At 49.4% G+C, this 20224-nt stretch overlaps 5 protein-coding genes across 17 annotated transcripts in view; 2 read left to right on the forward strand and 3 right to left on the reverse strand.

The window, feature by feature from the left end:
• aadat (aminoadipate aminotransferase) lies at positions 1–3948 on the reverse strand. Of its 2 annotated transcripts, none has more exons than XM_058066639.1 (14): positions 3712–3948; positions 3435–3556; positions 3185–3353; positions 2990–3122; positions 2845–2919; positions 2565–2774; positions 2439–2504; positions 2091–2173; positions 1920–2016; positions 1786–1847; positions 1653–1717; positions 1454–1560; positions 1280–1381; positions 1–1201 (listed from the first exon to the last, which is right to left on the reverse strand). In XM_058066639.1, the coding sequence occupies exons 2-14, from the start codon at positions 3499–3501 to the stop codon at positions 1160–1162; spliced, it is 1278 nt and encodes a 425-aa protein (XP_057922622.1). In that variant the 5' UTR covers positions 3502–3556; positions 3712–3948; the 3' UTR covers positions 1–1159. The 2 variants fall into 2 exon arrangements, with proteins under 2 accessions (XP_057922622.1, XP_057922621.1); XM_058066638.1 differs by having other exon boundaries at positions 3698–3948.
• ino80b (INO80 complex subunit B) lies at positions 3789–5753 on the forward strand. 6 transcript variants are annotated; one of them, XM_058066643.1, is made up of 6 exons: positions 3924–3942; positions 4354–4451; positions 4527–4689; positions 4750–4883; positions 4961–5133; positions 5202–5753. In XM_058066643.1, exons 2-6 carry the CDS (start codon positions 4412–4414, stop codon positions 5685–5687), a joined length of 996 nt encoding a protein of 331 aa, XP_057922626.1. In that variant the 5' UTR covers positions 3924–3942; positions 4354–4411; the 3' UTR covers positions 5688–5753. The 6 variants fall into 6 exon arrangements, with proteins under 6 accessions (XP_057922631.1, XP_057922626.1, XP_057922632.1 ...); XM_058066647.1 differs by lacking the exon at positions 3924–3942 and adding an exon at positions 3952–4115; XM_058066644.1 differs by lacking the exon at positions 3924–3942 and adding an exon at positions 3969–4087.
• intu (inturned planar cell polarity protein) lies at positions 5697–12421 on the reverse strand. Of its 2 annotated transcripts, none has more exons than XM_058066630.1 (18): positions 11735–12421; positions 9873–11582; positions 9162–9694; positions 9010–9095; positions 8609–8803; positions 8408–8526; positions 8255–8344; positions 8110–8187; positions 7853–8036; positions 7684–7737; positions 7545–7607; positions 7213–7464; positions 7059–7148; positions 6603–6995; positions 6454–6521; positions 6184–6373; positions 5968–6110; positions 5697–5888 (listed from the first exon to the last, which is right to left on the reverse strand). In XM_058066630.1, exons 2-18 carry the CDS (start codon positions 9926–9928, stop codon positions 5777–5779), a joined length of 2706 nt encoding a protein of 901 aa, XP_057922613.1. In that variant the 5' UTR covers positions 9929–11582; positions 11735–12421; the 3' UTR covers positions 5697–5776. The 2 variants fall into 2 exon arrangements, with proteins under 2 accessions (XP_057922613.1, XP_057922614.1); XM_058066631.1 differs by having other exon boundaries at positions 7213–7330; positions 7376–7464; positions 9873–12421.
• On the forward strand, positions 10487–12659 carry trmt10b (tRNA methyltransferase 10B). Of its 2 annotated transcripts, XM_058066642.1 has the most exons (8): positions 10489–10793; positions 10882–10984; positions 11060–11181; positions 11261–11413; positions 11482–11560; positions 11628–11695; positions 11758–11881; positions 11962–12658. In XM_058066642.1, exons 1-8 carry the CDS (start codon positions 10659–10661, stop codon positions 12177–12179), a joined length of 1002 nt encoding a protein of 333 aa, XP_057922625.1. In that variant the 5' UTR covers positions 10489–10658; the 3' UTR covers positions 12180–12658. The 2 variants fall into 2 exon arrangements, with proteins under 2 accessions (XP_057922624.1, XP_057922625.1); XM_058066641.1 differs by having other exon boundaries at positions 10487–10793; positions 10882–11181; positions 11962–12659.
• f13a1b (coagulation factor XIII, A1 polypeptide b) overlaps positions 12569–20224 on the reverse strand; it is a 19006-nt gene continuing 11350 nt past the window's right edge. For 2 of the 5 annotated variants that reach the window (XM_058066637.1, XM_058066633.1), the window contains 14 exons: positions 16991–17154; positions 16572–16760; positions 16259–16507; positions 16067–16185; positions 15900–16007; positions 15652–15826; positions 15445–15583; positions 15274–15377; positions 15125–15213; positions 14912–15065; positions 14566–14841; positions 13412–13572; positions 13196–13332; positions 12569–13137 (listed from right to left, as the gene is read on the reverse strand). In XM_058066637.1, the coding sequence (XP_057922620.1) occupies positions 12996–13137; positions 13196–13332; positions 13412–13572; positions 14566–14841; positions 14912–15065; positions 15125–15213; positions 15274–15377; positions 15445–15583; positions 15652–15826; positions 15900–16007; positions 16067–16185; positions 16259–16507; positions 16572–16760; positions 16991–17141 (2193 nt within the window). In that variant the 5' untranslated portion in view covers positions 17142–17154 and the 3' untranslated portion in view covers positions 12569–12995. Of the gene's footprint in view, positions 13138–13195; positions 13333–13411; positions 13573–14565; positions 14842–14911; positions 15066–15124; positions 15214–15273; positions 15378–15444; positions 15584–15651; positions 15827–15899; positions 16008–16066; positions 16186–16258; positions 16508–16571; positions 16761–16990; positions 17155–18233; positions 18257–18521; positions 18608–18826; positions 19087–20224 lie in introns of those variants that run through there. The other 3 variants (XM_058066634.1, XM_058066635.1, XM_058066632.1) reach the window with 3 other exon arrangements.

Genomic DNA, 20224 nt, shown 5'->3' on the forward strand with positions numbered 1-20224 from the left:
AACAACGGACGTCATGGGAAAAAACTATTTTGACACAAAAGCCCTCACAAAAAACCCTCAAAAAGGCCAAAAGTGTCCATTTACATAACAAACTTCCATATTAACCAAGCCACAGCAATATTGTTATTGTGGCATTTAACACATATAACTATATTTATCCAGCGGACTATGCATCACTCACAGACGGAAGAGCAGATACCTAATTCTACATTTCGCTACAAATACTCAACAAGATGCTTGTTTGCCATCAGCATTTTTTTACCAGAGGACTGGAGCTCACGTCTTGTGCTGGAAGACACAGCCATCCCAAGGAGAGCGGGCATCCTAAGTGTTGTCGCTGCTGTTGTTGACAGAACTAGCATGTATGTACTATGTGTGTATCAGTACATTTCATCAGTGTACGTGTTAATGCATGATCACAGCATGTACCTCAAACAATGCAATATTGTTAGAGGGATTTTTGGGAAAGGGCTTCTTAGTCCAAATAGGTGTAACCCAATGACAGCATTATAAGCTAGCTGATATGAACTTGTTTTCTCATGTTGTAATTTACAGAAAAGGGAAAGAAATGTGTTTGTGTTTCACATAAGTATTGTGAATGATAGTGACTTCCATAAAGTGTAGTTCCCCTGTAAAGGGGAACTATTGTGCTTTTCCCACTTGTCTGAGCTATAAATGTCGTTAGAATGTTGTAGTCCGGTGTTAAACGATGCCAACGTTTCATATCATGAGGTTTGCGCATCTGGAAGTGAGCCCTGAAAGAAGCCACTTTGTGATGTCACAGAGGGCAGACTTCCTTATATGGTTCATAGTTGGGAAGCACTTTGGGTGTGTGACCAATCAAAGCGGAGTGGGCAAGCCCGGATGTGGGCTGCAGGAAGAACAAATCAAAGGAAATACATCCGGGATAGGTGCAGATTTAGAATTTTTTTTGCAGGTTATTGTGTGTAGCTGCTCTATAGGAGACCACAACTCAATACAAAGGGTCGAGAAATTTTCATAATAGATCCCATTTAAAACATTTGGGCATGTACAGTGCAAAATATATTTTTTTTCCATTCATGTTCACCTCCTCCAGCATGTATAATGAGGAACATGCGCTTTGACAAATGTTCTTTTGCACGCCATAACATCTTCATGTAAAATGAAGGGGAGCTGGTCAGGAAGACTCTCTGATCAGGTTGGCAAGGCGTCTGAAGGCCTGTTGGGAGATGAATGAAGTGATTCAGTGTTGCATTTTGTACTGTGTGTATGGGTGTTTGTGCGCACGCACGCATACTTCATCAATCTGTTGGGGAGTAGACAGTGAAAAAGCCGCTCTGACGTAAGGACACGGCTTACTGCTGTCGATCATGAACACGCTTCCTGGAACCAGCAGCACCTTCACGTGGGACAAAACAAGTCAAGCCAAGCGCTGCGGGTTTACATCATGTTGCTACACGCGCGCACACACCTCCTTCTCCAGGGCCTTCTCCATGATGAGCTGCCTGGTGTCTTGGATTTCCTTCAGTTTGATCCACAGGAACATTCCCGCCGTTGGGGTGTGCCACTCTGCTATACCTGTGCATGTTTTATTTTCTCTCAGTTATGTCATCGAGCTCCAATAAAGAACTTTGATTCTTTATTCACAAACACCAAAAGTGTGAAAATACCTGAGAGCCACTTGTGGGCGGAGCTAATCATCGCATCACGTTGTTTTCCGTAGAAATCAATCACTCTGTGACAAGAAGAACGCTCACAACAAAGGGATTTTCTTTCAGAACAGGAACGCTGGCAGCGACATACCCGTCTATGTGGCGAAGGAAGCCATCTTGACCCCAATCGTGCAACAGCTGAGACACCATGAGCTAAAAGAGGAGCAAGCATGATGGCAGCGTAGGATGAGCGGGATGAGACCCCGCGGGCGATGTCAGGCTCACCTGTGTAAACGTGCTTGTGTGCATAGTGGATGCCTGAACGTGCAGCACCACTCGCTCCAGCAGAGGTTTGGGCCCTGTTACAAAACCTATCCTCAAGCTGGGCCAACACGTGCAAACACACAAGGAGTTGAAGGAACAACTGTGGCAGTCGGGATTTGATCGGGGGCTCACCCTGAAGACAGGATCTTGGAGAAGGAATCGGTTCTGATGATCCGCCCATCCACATCCATTGAGAGGAAAGTTGGCGCCCATGGCTGCGATGTTCACAACCCAAAAGAGGAGTTGTCACCAGGTGAAATAGCGAGGCTGTGTCTCAAAGGAAGCATAAGTGCGTTCAAACTACTCGGTGGAGATGTAGTGGAAGCGAAGGATCTAATTTGAAATAATGGCTGCTGATGAGCAAACCATACAACATTAGACTGTCAAACGTAAGTACACAGTATACGTATGGAGGTGTACTGTCCGAAGTATTCCAATTGAGACCCAGCTTGAGAGCAACAAGTGAAGAAATGTGATCACCTTGTCAAATTGCAGGAAGTAGTAAGGGTCGTCCTCGATGATGAGCATGTCGTACGTCCTTGCCAGCTGCAGCAACAGTAAGCGTCAATCTCCACTGACAGACCACGAGACGTTTCAACTTTTCACCTCATAGACTTCCTTCTTCCTCTGAGCTGTCATGGAGGCGCCGGTGGGGTTTCCTCCATTGGGAATGGTGTAGAGGACCTTGGGAACGCCGCTGCCGGGCCTGTGAACATCTGATGGGTTCCAGCGAGACAAGACTTCCTTCAGTGCTGCTGGTATCATTCCATGCTGATCGCTGCGGACGTTGATAATGTTGCAGCCTAGCGGCTGTAGCTGCAGGTGAAAGGAGCCGAGTCAGAAGGTTCCAGAAGTGTGGAGCTGATGTTCAAGAAATAAGTCTCACTGCCGCCAGCGTTCCCGGGTAGGTAGGTGAATCCAGCAGTACGTTGTCTCCAGGGTTGACCAGCATTTCAAACACCTGCGGATGCAAAGATGGACGTTGAAGGAAGCCCAGACAAACAGAGAGAGAACAAATGTAAGAGACGTACCTTGCAGAGCCCTTCCTGGCTTCCTGTGGTCACGCACACGTCCATTTGGCCATTCTCAGGACTACAGGTGACCGTCGGTGGGTTGTGGAGGCTCTTCTGCAGGTTCTTTAACCATGTCAGTAGCTCTGGGATCCTATGTGAAGATTACAGGTTACATTGTAGAAACCTTCAGGACTTTGTCAGGAAGCCTGTTACCCGCTGGAGGCCGAGTACTGCAATGCCCTTTTCATGGCCACCTCATCAAAGGAGATAGCCTGGCCGTTCTTGACCTGGATGGTCGCTGACTCAAAGGGGAAGGTGTCAGGGTTAGGCGCCCCACCGGCCAGTGAGATCAGCGATGGAGGTGAACGCTGCTGCAGCTCAGCTTCATGTACACAACAACATCATGAGGCCATGACAGTGTTGAGCTGATAATTGATCATTGATTGATTTTGCTGTAACTCACTCAGCATTCTGATGGGCGATGGCTTCCTGGCTGCGCTGACCGCAGTCAGAAATCGAGCATAATTCATCTTTCCTACAAGCACACTCAGTTTCTTCTTAAAGTCAACAACTTTTCATTTGTTTCTGCAAGACAAAATACGTTGAACATGTCACATACAGGTTGACCCACTACTTAGTTATAAGTATAAATATATAACTAGCTCGTTTTATGGGGTACTGGAAAAGTCCGGGTTTAAGTGACCTACAAGATCCAATTGAGCTGACCTTGTGTTACTTACGGGCGGCTCCTTTACGTCCAAAAGCTCTTTGAGTTACGAAGGCCGCCATTACCGGAAGCAAGCCATCTTCTTCGCGTTCTGCCGCCTATACGACGAACTAGTCCTGCTATAAGACACCGCGCCTTCCCGGCTTTACGCCCAACAAAATGGAAGTAAAATGAAGTCAAAGGCGGTTAAAGCCAGATGCCACTAGAGGGCAGTAAGCGTCAAGGAGAGATATGACCGGAAACAGTTAAGTGACGTCACCTCCTCGTTAGCGTTGGTTTGCTCTATGCTAACTCGTCTTTTTAACTGTTAAATCGTGTCTTCTAAAGCCGGAGATCAAACGTTGGTAGCATGTGTTTGTTTTTATTCGCAGCCGTTTTACAAAGTTAAGGTTCGTAATGGAAAATGCACATATTAAGGTGAATGTAGCACGTTGAATTGTAAGCAGTATTTAAATATTCCGTTTTGTTTTCATGTGTACTTTAACGTTAGCTTGGGTGCAAACTTCGACCTTGGATGACTTGTGTATACAATTACTAAAGTGTGTGTAAGGTTGCCGATGAAATTGCATTATGTTTTGTTTTTAAAACGTATTAACAAAGTTGGAAACGGGTGTTAAATGTAACTGTTAATGTGTCTTTTTGTGGGGTAAATTAGATTAGAGCGTTATTGATCCCTTGGGCTTGTGCCCACGAGGAAATTAAGGTTCCAATAAATGGGGAAGAGGAAAGAAATGGTTCATTCCAGATTTCTAGGTGAGCATTGTTTGTATAATTGACATGTTCATGTTTGGAGTGCATGAAGTCATCTCATTGTTTGGTTGTGTACAGGTGACAGCAGCATGGGAGCGCACACCATGCACAAGCACAAACACAAAAAACACAAGAAGCACAAGAGGAAGCATCCGGAGCCTGTGTTGGTTCCTCGTCCACCACCACCACCGCAGCTGCGACTGAAGATCAAGCTGGGAGGACAGACGCTAGGAACCAAGAGGTGGGACACGCTTAATTGTTGTGTTTTTGACTGGTTGTTGACAGCTGTATTTGCCGTTAGTGTCCCCACCTTCACAGTGCATCCCGGTGTGGCTTGTCCTCCCTCGCCTCTGACCATTGTGGACCATGACAATGATAATGAAGATGACGACGACGAGCCCTCTGTGCCGCTGGAGCAGTATCGGGCGTGGCTGGGTAAGATGTAGACCCAGCTCACGTCCACTATGATGCTTTTGTGCAATTAATTCTATCGCCTTTATTTTGAATGCCAGATGAAGACAGCAACATGGCTGCCTCTCCTATGCCAGATATGGACTCAGACACGGTGCTGGGAGGTCCCGTGGACGACGAGGAGAGATGGCTTGATGCACTGGAGAAGGGTGAGCTTGACGACAACGGCGAACTGAAGAAGGAAGTGGATGAGTCTCTGCTCACCACCCGACAGGTGAGGAGGGAAGGACTCGGATGACCTTTGACTTGCGTTCTCGCTAACAAGACGCTGTGTGTGTTCAGAAAGCGCTACTCCACAAGCAGCAGATCCAGCCCCTCCTGGAGCTACCCATGGGCTACAAGGAGAAGGAGCTGACTGCTGAGATGATGCAGAAGCGGGAGGAGCGCGCGCGGAAGAGACGTCTGCAGGCAGCCAAGAAGGCAGAAGAGAACAAGAACCAGACCATTGAGAGGCTGACCAAGACCAGCAAGGCCAAGATCAAAAGCATGAGAGACAAAAAGTCCAAGCAGAGTCAGTGTCCCATCGTCCACTACAGCAACTCCGCCCAAGGGGTCACCATCTCCTTCCCACTGGGCATCCCCACTGTGAACGCAGCAGTGCCCCTTCCGCCCCCCCCAGCCCCTGTGATTTGTGGGGTCAGTGGCTGCTGCGAGCTGAAAAAGTACAGTTGCTCCACGACCGGCGTCCCTCTGTGCAGTCTCCAATGTTACAAGAAGAACATGCAACACCACCTCCAAAGTCACTCTGCACATGCAGCGGTGTCATAAGAACCATTAACCATCATTAATACGAGTGTAACAAGGACATGTTTATTAATAAATTAATGTCTTGTGTGTCTTGTGTGGGGGTGATTGCATCATGTGGACAAACCGAAGGACAATCTGAAAGCCATCTCCACAGGGACCTCTGGGACAGAGTCGTGGAAACATACGTAGAACTCCTGAGGAACGGGTTCTAGCAACAACCGCCTTAAAAGACGGGGACAAAGGTCCAAAAGAAAGTTTAGTTGAGCAGCGGGATGTTGTGCTGTAGTCAAGGCAGACCTACCCTATCACCCAGTAAGTTAGGGTGGGGGCAGGCTTCCTCTGGTCCGTCCAGTTTGGTGCCTTGCACTGGAACAGGACTCCATGTTCTTTGACCGGGCCCAAGCCCCAGCTGGCACTTGGAGGCTTGTCTTCCGCATTCCTGCCCTGTAGGGCACGAGGGAAAAGATGCTTGCAAATGAGGAAGAAAAATCATTGTAGAACTTTAGGCCGCACTGACCGTAACTGTCCGGTTCTGTTGGAATGTCTCCCGGATGGACAGGCAGCAGTGATGAAAGCTGTGGATGAGCTGAGGGTGAATGGATCCGCCGAGCTCAGCCTCCTCTGTGTGTGTGGGCGAGATGAAGATTCCCTGGACCGTTTCCATGAGGACGTAATGGAACAAGGTGTTTTCGGCACCGGAGCTCAGTCTGTCACAGGAAGTTGACATCAAATTCACTCAGGTTATGCTAACGTCCAACATGAGGCAAGGAAATGTTTCGAGACAAACTTGGTGTTGTGTGCCTCCTGCGTGTCCCTCGCACTCGCGGTCATCCTCACAGCCGCCATCCTCGGCACCTGACCGGAAAAGGTCCACAGTCAAGAACATGGATGGAGGAATGTCTCTGGTTCTCACACCCATCTGACTGGTTGTGTTACCTTGAAGAGGCTTCCACTCCCATCAGATCCCAGCGAGTCCCGCCTTCCCCCTAGGGTCCTGGCTGAGCCAGGACTAAGACCATGAGGTGCTGAAGAAGCTGCTCCATTGTCTGAGTGTCCCTCAGCCCCACATTCCGACGTGCTCCTCTGGGGGCTGGACTTCCGGGCCCTCTCTCCAAACAGGCTGCTGCCTCTGGACGCTAATGAGGAGCTCTTAACGTTGGCGAGTTTTCCGAGGATCGGCGAGGAAGCGGCCAGGCCGTCAAGGCGGATGCGGGATGTGGCAGCGGGCAGAAACCAGTTGGCAGAGGACAGGCAGGGAACAGCGGCAGCACTCAGACGTTCCTCCAAGGCCTCCTCCAAGGTCTCCAATTGCCGCAGCGTGGCCTTCACCTGAGGGCGGGTGGGTTGGCGTTTGGCTTCTGCCACACAAACTAAACAAGGAAGGCGCTTTACCTGAGCTACGTAAACGCAGTCTGGTCCTGAAGGTCCAGAAGACGACATGCAGCCTTCCATCTCCAGCAACACACATTGCATGAAGAACCTCTGGGCAGGACACACACAAGGTCATACATGTCGCCTGAGGACAAAACACCATGCTGCATCTCACCTGGCTCACGATGAGGAGGAAGCGGCGTCTGCTGCTCTGATGAGGGAACACCTCCCTCCAGATGACCAGCTGGGCCACCCGCTGCTGGGCCACCCGCTGCTGGGCCACCCGCTGCTGGGCCACCCGCTGCTGGGCCACCCGCTGCTGGGCCACCCGCTGCTGAGACGCCAGCGGCAGCAAGCAGTAGTGCTTCACATACAGACACACATCCAGCAGCTCCTCTTTGGCAAGATGGTTGGCAATCAGGTAGGACTAGCGGGGATCAGCACAAGCGTTCCGAAGTCTGAATTTGCCAACTACGAAGATGATCTCATTTTGAGACACAAAACAACCTTGTAGAAAAGACAAGAGCCCAGAATCCCGTAGAGACGCCTCAGGCCGAAAAAGTCCTCCGACTGATGATGGTGAAAAGAACGACAGTCACAGGAAGTCAACACAAGGCTCATGCATCCTGGTTGCTCATCAGCTCACCATTTCTCCAAAATCTGAGGCTTCAAAGTCGGTGAGGAGAGAGTCCACCTCCATCTACGGCAAAGACCCAAATTGACATTCAAATAAATACTGGACATTAGGTGAACAATGCTTTACTGCTTGGGACATAAAAGGGAGTTCTCCATCAGGATTTTCAGATCGCTCTCACTTTGATTTTGGGTGGCAGCGTGAGCCATCGGACTGCCGGCAGTCCGTCAAGGAAGAGGCTCCCAGACACATTCAAGGACGGAAATAAGACAGCACCCCTCAGACAGGACGGCTGGATGAGCCGCTGGAAGAACAAGCAGAAGAACTGGTCGAGCTGCGGCCTTTGCTCCGCCCTGCAGAAGGCGCTGGGGGGGACAAGCAGATCAAATTTAAAACAAATTGAAGTCCATCACTTGGGACTTTTTTCATCTGACCCACCTGTCTAAGGACCCGTACATGACTTTTAGTGTCCGCACTACGTCTCCCACCAGTGAGCGGAGGCACACCAAAGGAACGCTGGAGGAAAACCAACTGTGCTCATGTGCTACATCTTCACAGCAAACAGGGACAGGGGTTTGTGTACCTCTCAGCAGGAAGCCCAAAGACCAGCAGGGCGTGGCCTTCCTTCCAGTAGCCCACATGGACCATGTGTTTGTCCAGCATCAGCGTGGAACTGAACCAGAACAAACAGTTTGAAAGCAGTCCGCTGTGGAAAGCAAGGTGGAAGTTCTCGTACCTGACGATGCTGCTGCCTGTGACATTGTCCAACATGTCACACAGCGTTAGGAACATTCCTCGGGCTCCTTTGAGCTGAACGGACGCCTCAGAAACCGGGTATTGGTACAAGATGTCTTCCTGCGCACATCACAACAGCAACAGAACCGTTTCCATAGGAACATACCAGCGGGTTGAAGAGACATGGTTTCTCCAGACTGACCTCCTCCTGTGGCGATGCGGCATCCATCTTGAGTGACAGGTACATGACCATGTGTGGGATGTGGTTGATGGACAGCTGCAGTTCGGCCATGTCCTGCCCGCACAGGAGACGCACTAATGGGCTGACGGGCGGCAAATTCTTCTCCCTGAGACCTGGGCCGCTGTTCCTGCCCAATGTCTCCAAGGTCAACCTCACCTTGAGAATAAAATGTGGTCATCATCGTCATCAATATACAAATGTTAGCATGACAATTAGCACGCCCTTGCATACATGTGTGATCAATATCATTAATGTGTCTCTGATTCATTGATTTAAAACATCATTCAATCAATAGTGCATAATTTCACCATGTCCATTGAGATTGCTATGATGTGCTGTGATCACCATGTTGTTGTTCCCACCTGAGTTGGTCCTGGGATGCACGAAAGAACGTTCTCAATGTTGTCAGCATTGACGTCCACGGCGTCCACGGCGAGCAGCACATCGCCTGCAGGAGCAAAGGTGACATGTTTATTGGCTGCCATGGTAACATCTGTCAGGGTTTTGCGTTCACCAATGAGGATGCGGCCACATTTGCTGGCAGGGCTGTTAGGAACAAGGCCATCAACCGTCAGTCTTTTCTCCTTCCCCGCGTCTCCGTGAGCGCCGATACCAGGTGGTCGATGCACAACGCCCAGCAGGGCCTCCAGCAGGGGTGAGGACGAGCCTCCAGAACGCTCGGGGTTGATGTTGATGCACACTTCCTTAAGCAGCTGCAGACTGGAGGATCTCTGGTTCTTTAAGGATGTTGGTGGTGGTGATAAGGTGGAGGCAACCTTCCTGCTGCCTCTGCACGGCGATGGCTGCCGTTTTCTCCTGTTGAGCTTCCTCATCACTGGCTCAAGCTCCTCCATTTGCGGACTGCATCGGTGCTTCTTGGTGACCTCCGTGATGTGGTCTGCCTCTTGGGGGTATATGTGATTGGTGGGCTTTTGTTGAGCGGCGGCTGACTGCGCCAAGAGTGCCTCCTCTTCTCCCTCGCTCAGCTCTAAGTAAAAGAGCTCGCCGATTGTCTGGATGTCATCCAACCATTCTGCTTCCAAGTCACTGACACAAGTTGACATTCCGTTAGCAAATGCAAACAAACAGTTAGCAAAGCAAACAAACATCGCCTATTGTCAATTATATGCTAATAGCGCACAATAAGCAAGACTACTCGACAGTAGACATGTAAATAAAGCACTTAATAAATACAAACTGTTTTTATACTTTGAACACAACTTACTTGCTCAGTCCACTCGACGACTTGGACGCGCGCTCACGCACATCCACGCAAGCCATGTTGTCTCCACGCCGGTTAATCAAACTTTAAGCAACTCTATGTCAAGAGGCGATAGTCGCCGCCATGTTGAAAAACGCTCCCGAAAATCACGTGACGCATTGGGCTACATCTCTTCTTCTTCGGTTTTACGGCGGGTGCCGTCCATCACTTTGGCTCATTACCCAGGGCTCCATCTCATTGGTGGATCTGGTTTCGTTGCCACTGACAACAGGTTAGCAAGCGAGCTAGTCAGCAGGCTAGCGAGGCTCAGCTGTACTAAATTTAAATAAAAAGACATGAAGAAGACTTTCTCTATGGCGTGACGTGTAAATAGTAGTCATATGTGAGAAAGTTGGTGCGTGATTACCATCACAATAAAACAAAGAACAAAGAATTTAATACATTTAGCGTGTTTTTAGTCTTTTTCCCTCTGGCCAAACGTGCTGCTGGACAGATAATGTTTTGTTGTTTTTTCCAATTAACCAAATCTCCATTGTATAATTAACTAAATCGTATCATTAAAGTTGTCACTAAAGCTAACCCTTACAATAGAAAGTGATCTTTATTCTTTCCATCTTGTGTATCGTGACGTCATGTATATGCGACACAATCACATGTCGCCACCGGAAGTGTTTTCGTTTCGCTACTATCGCTCACTCTGGGGATACAAACAACTTTTGAACATTTTCAAACCGGACACACCGAGAACGTCTCGGTATTTTATTGGCCAAGTAGTTCATTACCTCTGAAATGGCTGATGGTTCACCAGGTTGGACTGAAAAGCAGACGGATGGGTTTTCAGAGATGATGGAACTGCTTCACATCGACGTGCAGGACCAGGAGGAACTTCAGGGGACGCCTGAGAGAGACCCCGCTCACTGTTCAGTAAGTAAGTGGTAGAAAGGCAACAACACGTTCAACTCTTTCCGGTTTGTCTTCATGAATTCTGAGTTGTAATTCTGTGTTGGAACAGAAGAATGTGCTGCGAAAGCAGCGACACTGGCAGAGGCAGCTGGCTGCCAAAAAGAGCAGAAGGAAGGAGGAGAAACTGCGAAGGAAGCTCAATCGGGAGTTTGGTAAAGATGATGAACAAAGAAGTGCAAAGTGTATACAGTACGTTAGTTTGTCGTGTTTTTGTGTTTATGTGTTAGCGCCCCCTCAGCAGAGCAAGCGGGTCATGAAGGCCATCACCAGAGAACGTTTAGCCGAGGCTCGCTCCAGTGGCCTCAAAGTGTGCATTGACCTCAGCATGACACACTGCATGTCTGACAAGGTGGACAAACCTCCCAGTAAGCCCGAAAGCACGTAGCATCATGTGGCTTTTCTTGAAGGTGTCCTGTGTTGTACTGCAGGAGGTCAGCAGACTTTCAGCTCAGTTACGGAGACTCTATGGTTCCAACAAGAAGGCCCTGCAACCTTTCCATCTGTTCCTGACAGACCTGAGAGAGGACAGTCGCCTCCTCAGCGAGTGTGTTCGCATGAATGCCGGCTTCTTGGATTACTCGGTGAGTCCTCAAAAACAAATGCTGCTGGTTCCTTGGCTTGACGGCTCGGTCGTGTCTCGTTTTCTCAGATGGAAATAACACAGCAAAGCTGTCTGGACATTTTCCCACCACAAAGTCTTGTGTACCTCTCACCAGACGCCGAAGAAGGTGCTTTTTCTCTGCTTCACATCTAAACAGCAAAGATGAAAGTTTGACAGTGTTTTCAATTCATCAGCTTTGGACTGTGTGGAGCGTGACAAGGTGTACGTCCTCGGAGGACTTGTGGATGAGAGCGTCCAGAAGGTACATCACGTCTTCCACTTGATTGACTCTCAAACTCACTTGTTGGATCTTCTGTCCTGCAGACATTGAGCCTCTGCCGGGCCAAAGAACTGGGTGTCCGAGTGGTTAGGCTCCCCATCGACGAGTACATGCAAAAGAAGCACAACGACAAGAACTTCCACTCAAAGATTCTGGCCATCAATCAAGGTGAGCGGCATTCTTCATCTCGTTTACTCATGGTGGTCATTTGTGTGTTGATTCTGACCGCCACTCCTCTTTGCTCCTAGTGTTGGACATCATGCTGACTTTGTGTGAAACAGGAAGCTGGACTCATGCTTTGAGCAAGTGGTTCCCCCAGGGGAAGGGTTATGTGGTTGCACCACACTTCCGGGACTCTATTTCTCCTAACCCTCCACTGCAGTGTCTACTTCCGGAGAATAAGATTGGTTGTTGCAACACTGAAGAATTGAACTGTCCACATAACAGGACACAAGAACATTTGTGATTGGTTAGTTTGACTCATGAGCGACTAGTGAGAAATCTACCAACTTTTTATGTGTCATTGGAGAGGGGTTTTTTTGTATTGGGGGACTGGAAAGTGAATGCACATACTGATCTGCTGTTTCTCTTCTGAGACATCTCTAGAGAAACTGATTTATCTGTACTGTACAGACTGAACTTGAAAATGCAACAAAAGGTTGGGCATACAAGCGTATTCAAGAGTCAGATTGTTGTGACGTGCTGGTCCCAAGTGTGGCTTCAACATGAAAAGCCTCAACAAAATAAACACTTGTGGCTGCAAATAAGGAGCTTCAGATGCTCAGCTGACACACACACACACAAACACACTTCAAGTGCAGAATGTCATGTGGGGGCCAATAAAGGACGCATGTGTGAGGCTTTTAATAATTTATTTGGCTGAGCTGCGTGTGTACCGATGAGAAAAAGCAAGCGGGAATTACAGAATAAATCAGGGATGCCGAAATTGTGACTGGGGTGTCATTTTCTTACTGCAGCTTTTTTATTGGCCGTCAGGATATTGTGAAAATGTGATGACTTTAGGATTTATGAAATATATTATTGCATAATACCCACTTTTACCAAATTTGCTTTGTCACACGCAAAGCTAAGAAGTGGATTTTTTGTTTTGATAACTAATCATATATTCACATATGCTGGATTTGTTTTTGCATCTTTTCCTTTTTATCCCTGGGAACATCCCAGGGAACATCCCTGATATAGATGATTATGAAAGTGATGTTAGTAATTAATATGAATGTGACTTAATAGAATATGCAGTTAAAGCAATCTGCAATCATCCTCAGGCGTTCACAGTGACCGCGGCCTCGCCATAGACCTGCCTGAGACCGGGACAGTCAAGCGTGACGATCAGCTGACTGGTGCCCGCCCTCTGCGGGGTGAAGAACTCACTCCAGGTGAGGGAGGAGCCTCCTGTGATGAGACTGACAGGAGACACGCGACTGGTGAATTCAGACCAGCACAAAATCTACTGGTGCTCACCTGTAGAACTTTGACTTGGGCAGCATGATTCCAGATCCTTCCATGCGGATGGTGACATCCTCCAGGTTGGTGGTGAAGGGGTTGGTAAACTCCACCATCGCCATCATCTCCTCGTTCACCTTAGCGGGACCTGACACCTTCCATGACACACACACATGCACACCATGGACCATGGAGCTTTGTGACAAACTGAGCAGCCTCTTGCTGGGTCTCCACCTTGACGCTGAGTTTGGGATTATGCAGGCGGACCACTTTCATGCCGGTGACGATGTGGCCCGTCTCGGTGACTTTCCCCGTGACGATGAAGTGCAAGTTGGACTGCTCCACCAGCAGCTTCATGTACTTCTTGGCCTCCACTTTCACAGTCTCCGTCACAGCTGCGTAGGACAAGCATGTTGACTCTTTCACCTGCACAAGATCCCCTTCAAGCACCCCAAGCACCGCCCTTCAAGCACCCCAAGCACCGCCCTTCAAGCACCGCAAGCACCGCCCTTAAAGCACCCCAAGCACCGCCCTTAAAGCACCCCAAGCACCGCCCTTCAAGCACCCCAAGCACCACCCTTCAAGCACCCCAAGCACCACCCTTAAAGCACCCCAAGCACCACCCTTAAAGCACCCCAAGCACCACCCTTAAAGCACCCCAAGCACCACCCTTCAAGCACCCCAAGCACCACCCTTCAAGCACCCCAAGCACCACCCTTCAAGCACCCCAAGCACCACCCTTAAAGCACCCCAAGCACCACCCTTAAAGCACCCCAAGCACCACCCTTCAAGCACCCCAAGCACCACCCTTCAAGCACCCCAAGCACCACCCTTAAAGCACCCCAAGCACCACCCTTAAAGCACCCCAAGCACCGCCCTTAAAGCACCCCAAGCACCGCCCTTAAAGCACCCCAAGCACCGCCCTTAAAGCACCCCAAGCACCGCCCTTCAAGCACCCCAAGCACCACCCTTCAAGCACCCCAAGCACCACCCTTCAAGCACCCCAAGCACCACCCTTCAAGCACCCCAAGCACCGCCCTTAAAGCACCCCAAGCAACGCCCTTCAAGCACCCCAAGCACCACCCTTAAAGCACCCCAAGCACCACCCTTAAAGCACCCCAAGCACCACCCTTAAAGCACCCCAAGCACCACCCTTCAAGCACCGCCCTTAAAGCACCCCAAGCAACGCCCTTCAAGCACCCCAAGCACCACCCTTAAAGCACCCCAAGCACCACCCTTCAAGCACCCCAAGCACCACCCTTAAAGCACCCCAAGCACCACCCTTAAAGCACCCCAAGCACCACCCTTAAAGCACCCCAAGCACCACCCTTAAAGCACCCCAAGCACCACCCTTAAAGCACCCCAAGCACCACCCTTAACGCACTTACTCTTGCCCGGCCCAATCTTGATGGTGGGGGTGGTGAACAAGAACTCTGAGCTGGTGACACCCGTGTAGTAGACCACGCTGCCGCTGACGTACGCTTCCACCGTGCGGCGATGGTTGCTGCGATTGACGAACTTCAGAGTCAACTGGAAGTCGTCGCCCAGGCTGACCTCCATGTTTGACAGAAGCAGGTCAACGTCAGCCGTAGGGGGGTTGGATGTCTCTCTTATGCAGCTGTACAACTCCGCTTTCTCCAGGACCGTGCGCTCCTCAGCGCTTCCTGAAGGAGAAGATGACACGTTGGTGTGGTCCACAGTGGGACAGTTTAATAAGAGAAGCTCCTCAGCCACCTTCAGGGAATTTGTACTGCTCAGTGATGTCTCGGCGGCTCAGCGTGCCAGCAGCTTTAGTCAAAACCAGGCGGCCGATATGGGAGCGCTTCACCTGGACTGTTTCCAGGCTTCCGTCTCTTCTCCGGGAATAGAACACCATGTCGCTGTTCACCTGGGGGAGGAGTGCGTCAGAGTCTACCACGTTGGCTCCACGAGCACAAAGACCCTCACCTCAGCAAATATGAAGGGCGCATCAAAGGGGTAGCAGATGAACCCGTGTTTAATGGCGTGGACTGATGCTGGCCCGCATCTGTAAAAGCCTTGAAGGACACCTCACGTTTGACCTATGAACTATGACTTGAATTGTTCCTCATAGTTACCATCACTGGTCTCCTGTGGTGTCGCATCCACAACCTGCCAGCCCCCAAAGCCAGCTGGGAGGTCCGGTCTGGACATGTAGCATTCGTTCCAGCAGTGATAGTTCCTGATGGCACCAAGACCAGTTAGAGGAGGACCCGGCTTGACGAGCTTGACCGTAGTGGGGTTCCTACCAGATGGAGTCCCTCGTGCGGCTGCGATCTATGCGACCGTTTTCATCCAGGATGACATCCGTCTTCAGGTTTCCATCGTTGTCATGGGCGGAGACGAAGTTGGTGATGACTCGGGATGGAATCCCCAGGCAGCGCAAGACTACAAATCCAGAGAAGAGTTGACACGTAATTGAATATGGTAAAGTCAGACGCCATGAGGGTGCTTACAGCTGTTGAGGACGGCAGCAAAGACCCAGCATTGGGCGTAGCAGATGGGCGTCTTGCTGCTGGCGTAGCTGAGGAGGATCTCTGTGCTGCCCGTCCATGCGGTGGGCGCCACCCCGTATGTGTAGTCGCCACTCCAGTTCCCGACCAGCACGCCGTTGTCATCGTAAGAGTTCATCTACGTTGGAATTTGACTCGCTTGGTGTCTGCACTCAAAGGTGTCTGCTCAAAGATGGACTGAAGCTACTCACCATGGCGGAGGCCTTTCTGACCACCTTGATGGCATCTCCTCGGTTACTAATGGGCATCTCAGACCTGTCCAATATGTACAGGCATGCATCGAGGATGCCGAAGTTAAACTGGGAACGAAAGCAACAACAGTCAGTTTAAAAACATGCACAGTCACTTCCTGTATTACCTGTCCATAGTTCCAGTTCTTCTCAGAGATGTCATCATGGGCACCATGGTAGATGATTCCTGTCTCCGTCAACACGCACTCCTCCCTCTCGGCGTCGTCATCCAGAAACACGGCATCGGCTAAGGGAAAACAATATGAGCTCCTGTTCTCATTCAATTTGGGAACCCACTCCACTTGGCAGCCCCAACTCACCCGCCGCCCAGGGGTTGAAGAGGACGTAGATGTCACGGCTTTTATCCCGCTTGGTCCTGCGGATACCGTAGGGCGTCACCACGGCGACATACATGTGGTACTTGCCCACGATGCAGGTGGCGGCGGGCACAATGCCCATGGTGAGGATGTTGTTGGACGTCTGGATGATGCGGCCCTGCCAGGAAGTCTGGCGCTCATCGGTTGGGAAGACGGGGATGTAGGTGTTCTTGCTGTACTGAGGACTGGCGCCTGAGACGACACCAGACCACAATAACTGACGTGTCCATAGATCTGCGTGAACACGTGGACTCACCGATGACAAACTCCACAGCGAACTTGTCCTTGGATGCGTCGTAGGGACGGTTAAAAGTGATCTTCAGCTGGAACTCTTGGCCTCTGCGCACGATGAGAAAGTCGGACTGGTACAAGGCCGTGTGGTGGAGAACCTTGTTGGTGTCGTCTGGTTTCCTCATCATGTCCACATCCCAGACGTCCAGGAACTCTGGATATCCACACGTTACAGTTAGATTACATTCACATCCGTATGTGGAGCTGGATTAGTGAGTGAGTTGTCAGCTGTCAATCAATCCCTGGTATCTCTGTGAGCAGCCGGAAGACGGCGTGATGAGATGACAGGAGGCAGGAAGTGAGCGGTTTATCCGTGTGAGTGTCAATTATGTGTCAAACATTTAAGGGAAGATAAGAAGTTTATTCCAGCCAGCCGTCCCTCACCCGTCAAAGGTGGAAGTCCTCTTGGTCCGACCGCGCCAAAAAGCTCAAACTCGGGGATGTCAGATTCGTCAGAGTTGTCGTTGGCGACCGGAGCACCGGTGCGGCCCCGGTTGCTCACCTTGACACGGGTTTCGGTCGGAGGATTGGACATGTTGGTAGCAGTTCTGGCAGACAAACAACACGAAGGAAAGATGTTATCTTAAGAAATGATCGCTTGGTGAAGTGGAGCGCAACTCATCAGTTGATCAAACTAAGCGTTATCGGCAATTAGTCACATCAATTGAAAGGTACTTTGAAAAAGTAATCCATCCATTTTCTACCGCTTATCCTCACCAGGGTGCTGGAGCCTATCCCAGCTGTCTTCAGGCAAAAGGCGGGGTCCACCTTGGACTGGTGGCCAGCCAATCACAGGGCACATATAGACAAACAACCATTCACACTCACATTCATACCTTGCCTGCGCGCAAACCACTTGTCCGCCGTGCAACCCATGTTGGAATATTATAAAAATGTATTTGTATTGTCATCTATAACACAAATCTAAAGCCTGTACTCGTTGAGGGGGCAAGTGTACTCGATGCTGTCCCGCTCACACATGCCTTGGCGTGCACCTCCCAAAAAATCTAACCTGGCTTTGTGGGGACTTAAATGCTGTCATTAGCTGGCTTTTAGTATATTATTTCTGTATATTACTTTTCAAGGGCAGGCCACACAGCTAGAAGACCCGGGTTCGATTCCCCACTTTGCATGTTCTCCCCGTGCATGCGTGGGTTTTCTCTGGTTTCCTCCCACATTCCAAAAACATGCTAGGTTAATTAGCCACTCCAAATTGTCCATAGGTATGAATGTGACTGTGAATGGTTGTTTGTCTATATGTGCCCTGGGATTGGCTGGCCACCAGTCCAGGGTGGACCCTGTTTCTCGCCCCAAGACCAGCAACCCCCGCCACCCTGGTGAGGATAAGCGGTAGAAAATGAATGACTGAATACGCCAACAAGCTGTGGACCTCGCTCTGGACGCCCCTGTCAACACTTGAGGGACGCACATGGTCGCCATTATCCTCCTGGCAGCTCTTCGTGCAATTTAACATCCAACAAGTCAAGATGCTAACTGATGATCCAGATGTGAAGAAATGGTGAAGGAACCACATAAAACAGGAACAAACCACATCAGAAGTCACTCAAACTAAAAATAAAAAAATAATCGGCGTGAAGGTTATTGAAGTTCAGACATTCGGGATCACCTCCTGCCTGGAGTCAAGAGATGGAGATGATGAAACAATGACCAACTGAAGCAAGTTGAAGTGAGAGTTCTGGTGTGACATGTCCTCCTTGCCACACCCAAAGTTGCCACGCAACTGACAGAAGGTTGAGGAAGACATGTAGCACCCTTGGAAAGCAGAGAAGAGCAAACAACGCCTTCAAACATTTCACACATGCCATGTTTCCAAATGAATACCCCATGCCTGGAAATGTCCATCTGGAGAAGGAGCTCAAAGGTGACGTATAAAGCATTCAAGAGAGTTTCTCACCAAGAACTTTGCAAAGGGTCTCCAAGTGTGGACGCACCTTCAAGAAAGACGGAAAGCTTTCGTCCAACCGCTCAGATGCTTCTGCTTAAATAGTGGATTGGTGGTTAGTACCCACTGGTGGGTGGGACCCCAGCGTGTGTGTGTGTGTGTGTGTGTGTGTGTGTGTGAGTTGCAGTCAGTCCCAGTTGGGAGGAACATGTGGAATCTGAGATGTTCCTACAAACAAACGAAGCTTCTTGCACCGTCAACTGTAAAAAATGAAAGAGAGAATCATCTTGTGCACTCCTGTGTTTGCCCATCGTCACCTGGATGGTTGTCCAATATGGTGTCCTTGTACCATGAATGTCCATCACGCCACTCCAACAAGTGGGTTTGATGGACTCTGAAGGAGACATGAAGGTGTGTGTCGTGTTTACTTTCATAACTGTTCCTCAAAGCCTGCCAAAAGGGCAAAGAGCCAAGTGAGTGCACATGGACCACATGGATCCACCTCACACTTCAGCAGTTAGACGTCATGTTGCAAAACTTCCTGCCGCCTTGGTGCTGCTCAAAGCGACCACGAGGCTCCACCCCCAAAGCCACAAAGGAAGCAAAATGAGGAAGAGGTGGGACGTGAGGAAGAGCTGACAGGGTGAGTACAAGCCAAGGGAAGTCCAATGGTGGTCCATGCAGGTGAGGATGTTTCTGGGACGGGAGGAAAAAGTCCAATATGATCGTGTCTTCGCTCAAGAAGAACTTCTTCCCAGGCGACTGTGGAGTCATGGCAGCTTGCAGCTTCGCACAGCATCAACATCATCAACATCACCAACACCATCAACACCATTGAGAAGAGAAGCCAGAGTGAAATAGAAGAGTCCAAAAGAATATCACAGTGGATGTAAGTAAGTTCATGTAAGTAAAAGTAAAACATATAAAACACACCAAGTGGCTAAAGCTAGCTTGCTAAGGCTAAAAGACACACTACTGAATTCATGAAATTCTATTGCAGTGGAACCTCGGTTAGCGTACGCCCTGGTTAGCATGTTTTTCAGTTTGCATGAAAAATGTACAGAAACATTTTGCCTCGATTTTATATACATTTTCCAGTTAGCATACAAATTTTAGCCCACAGGTAAAACAAAGTTTTAAAAAACTATGTTAAATAGTGTTATTACTACATTGAAGGAGTTTAACTGAGTTCTGAGTGTATTTTTTCTTGCTAGCAGCCTACTAGCTTGCTAATACTGTGAAATAGAAAGCAGACTTCAACTCCATGACCCATTTATGATGTCATCAGCAGTAAACTGCTACAAGTCTCTAAATGTTAACACAAATTTGACACTCCATAAGCATTCACAACATTGTAGGGCATTTAAAATGTTTGGGGTTAAAGTTGATGCTGACTTTGTACGCTCGTCACGACGAAAATGATTTTTTATGTTCCTCTTGCGGCCACCAGAGGGCGACATTGCTTCAGGAACCAGCTGTCAGGGCTTTTGTCTGTCACAAATGTCTGATTGTTAAAAGGAAAAAAAACATTTTAGGAGAATCGAAAGCATCTTGAAATGAGCACCCAGGGGGCCCTGGTCCATGCTGAGAGCACCAGCGCTTTGACAAGTAAATTATGAGTGTTGATAGGAGCAACATCTTGCTCCAAATACACATTTTGACAGCAGAATGGGCCTGATGCAGCATTGGCAATCGGCAGATAATTAGGGAGAGCT

This window comes from Doryrhamphus excisus, chromosome 3 (assembly GCF_030265055.1).
Source record: "Doryrhamphus excisus isolate RoL2022-K1 chromosome 3, RoL_Dexc_1.0, whole genome shotgun sequence".
NCBI classification, from domain to species: Eukaryota; Metazoa; Chordata; class Actinopteri; order Syngnathiformes; family Syngnathidae; genus Doryrhamphus; species Doryrhamphus excisus.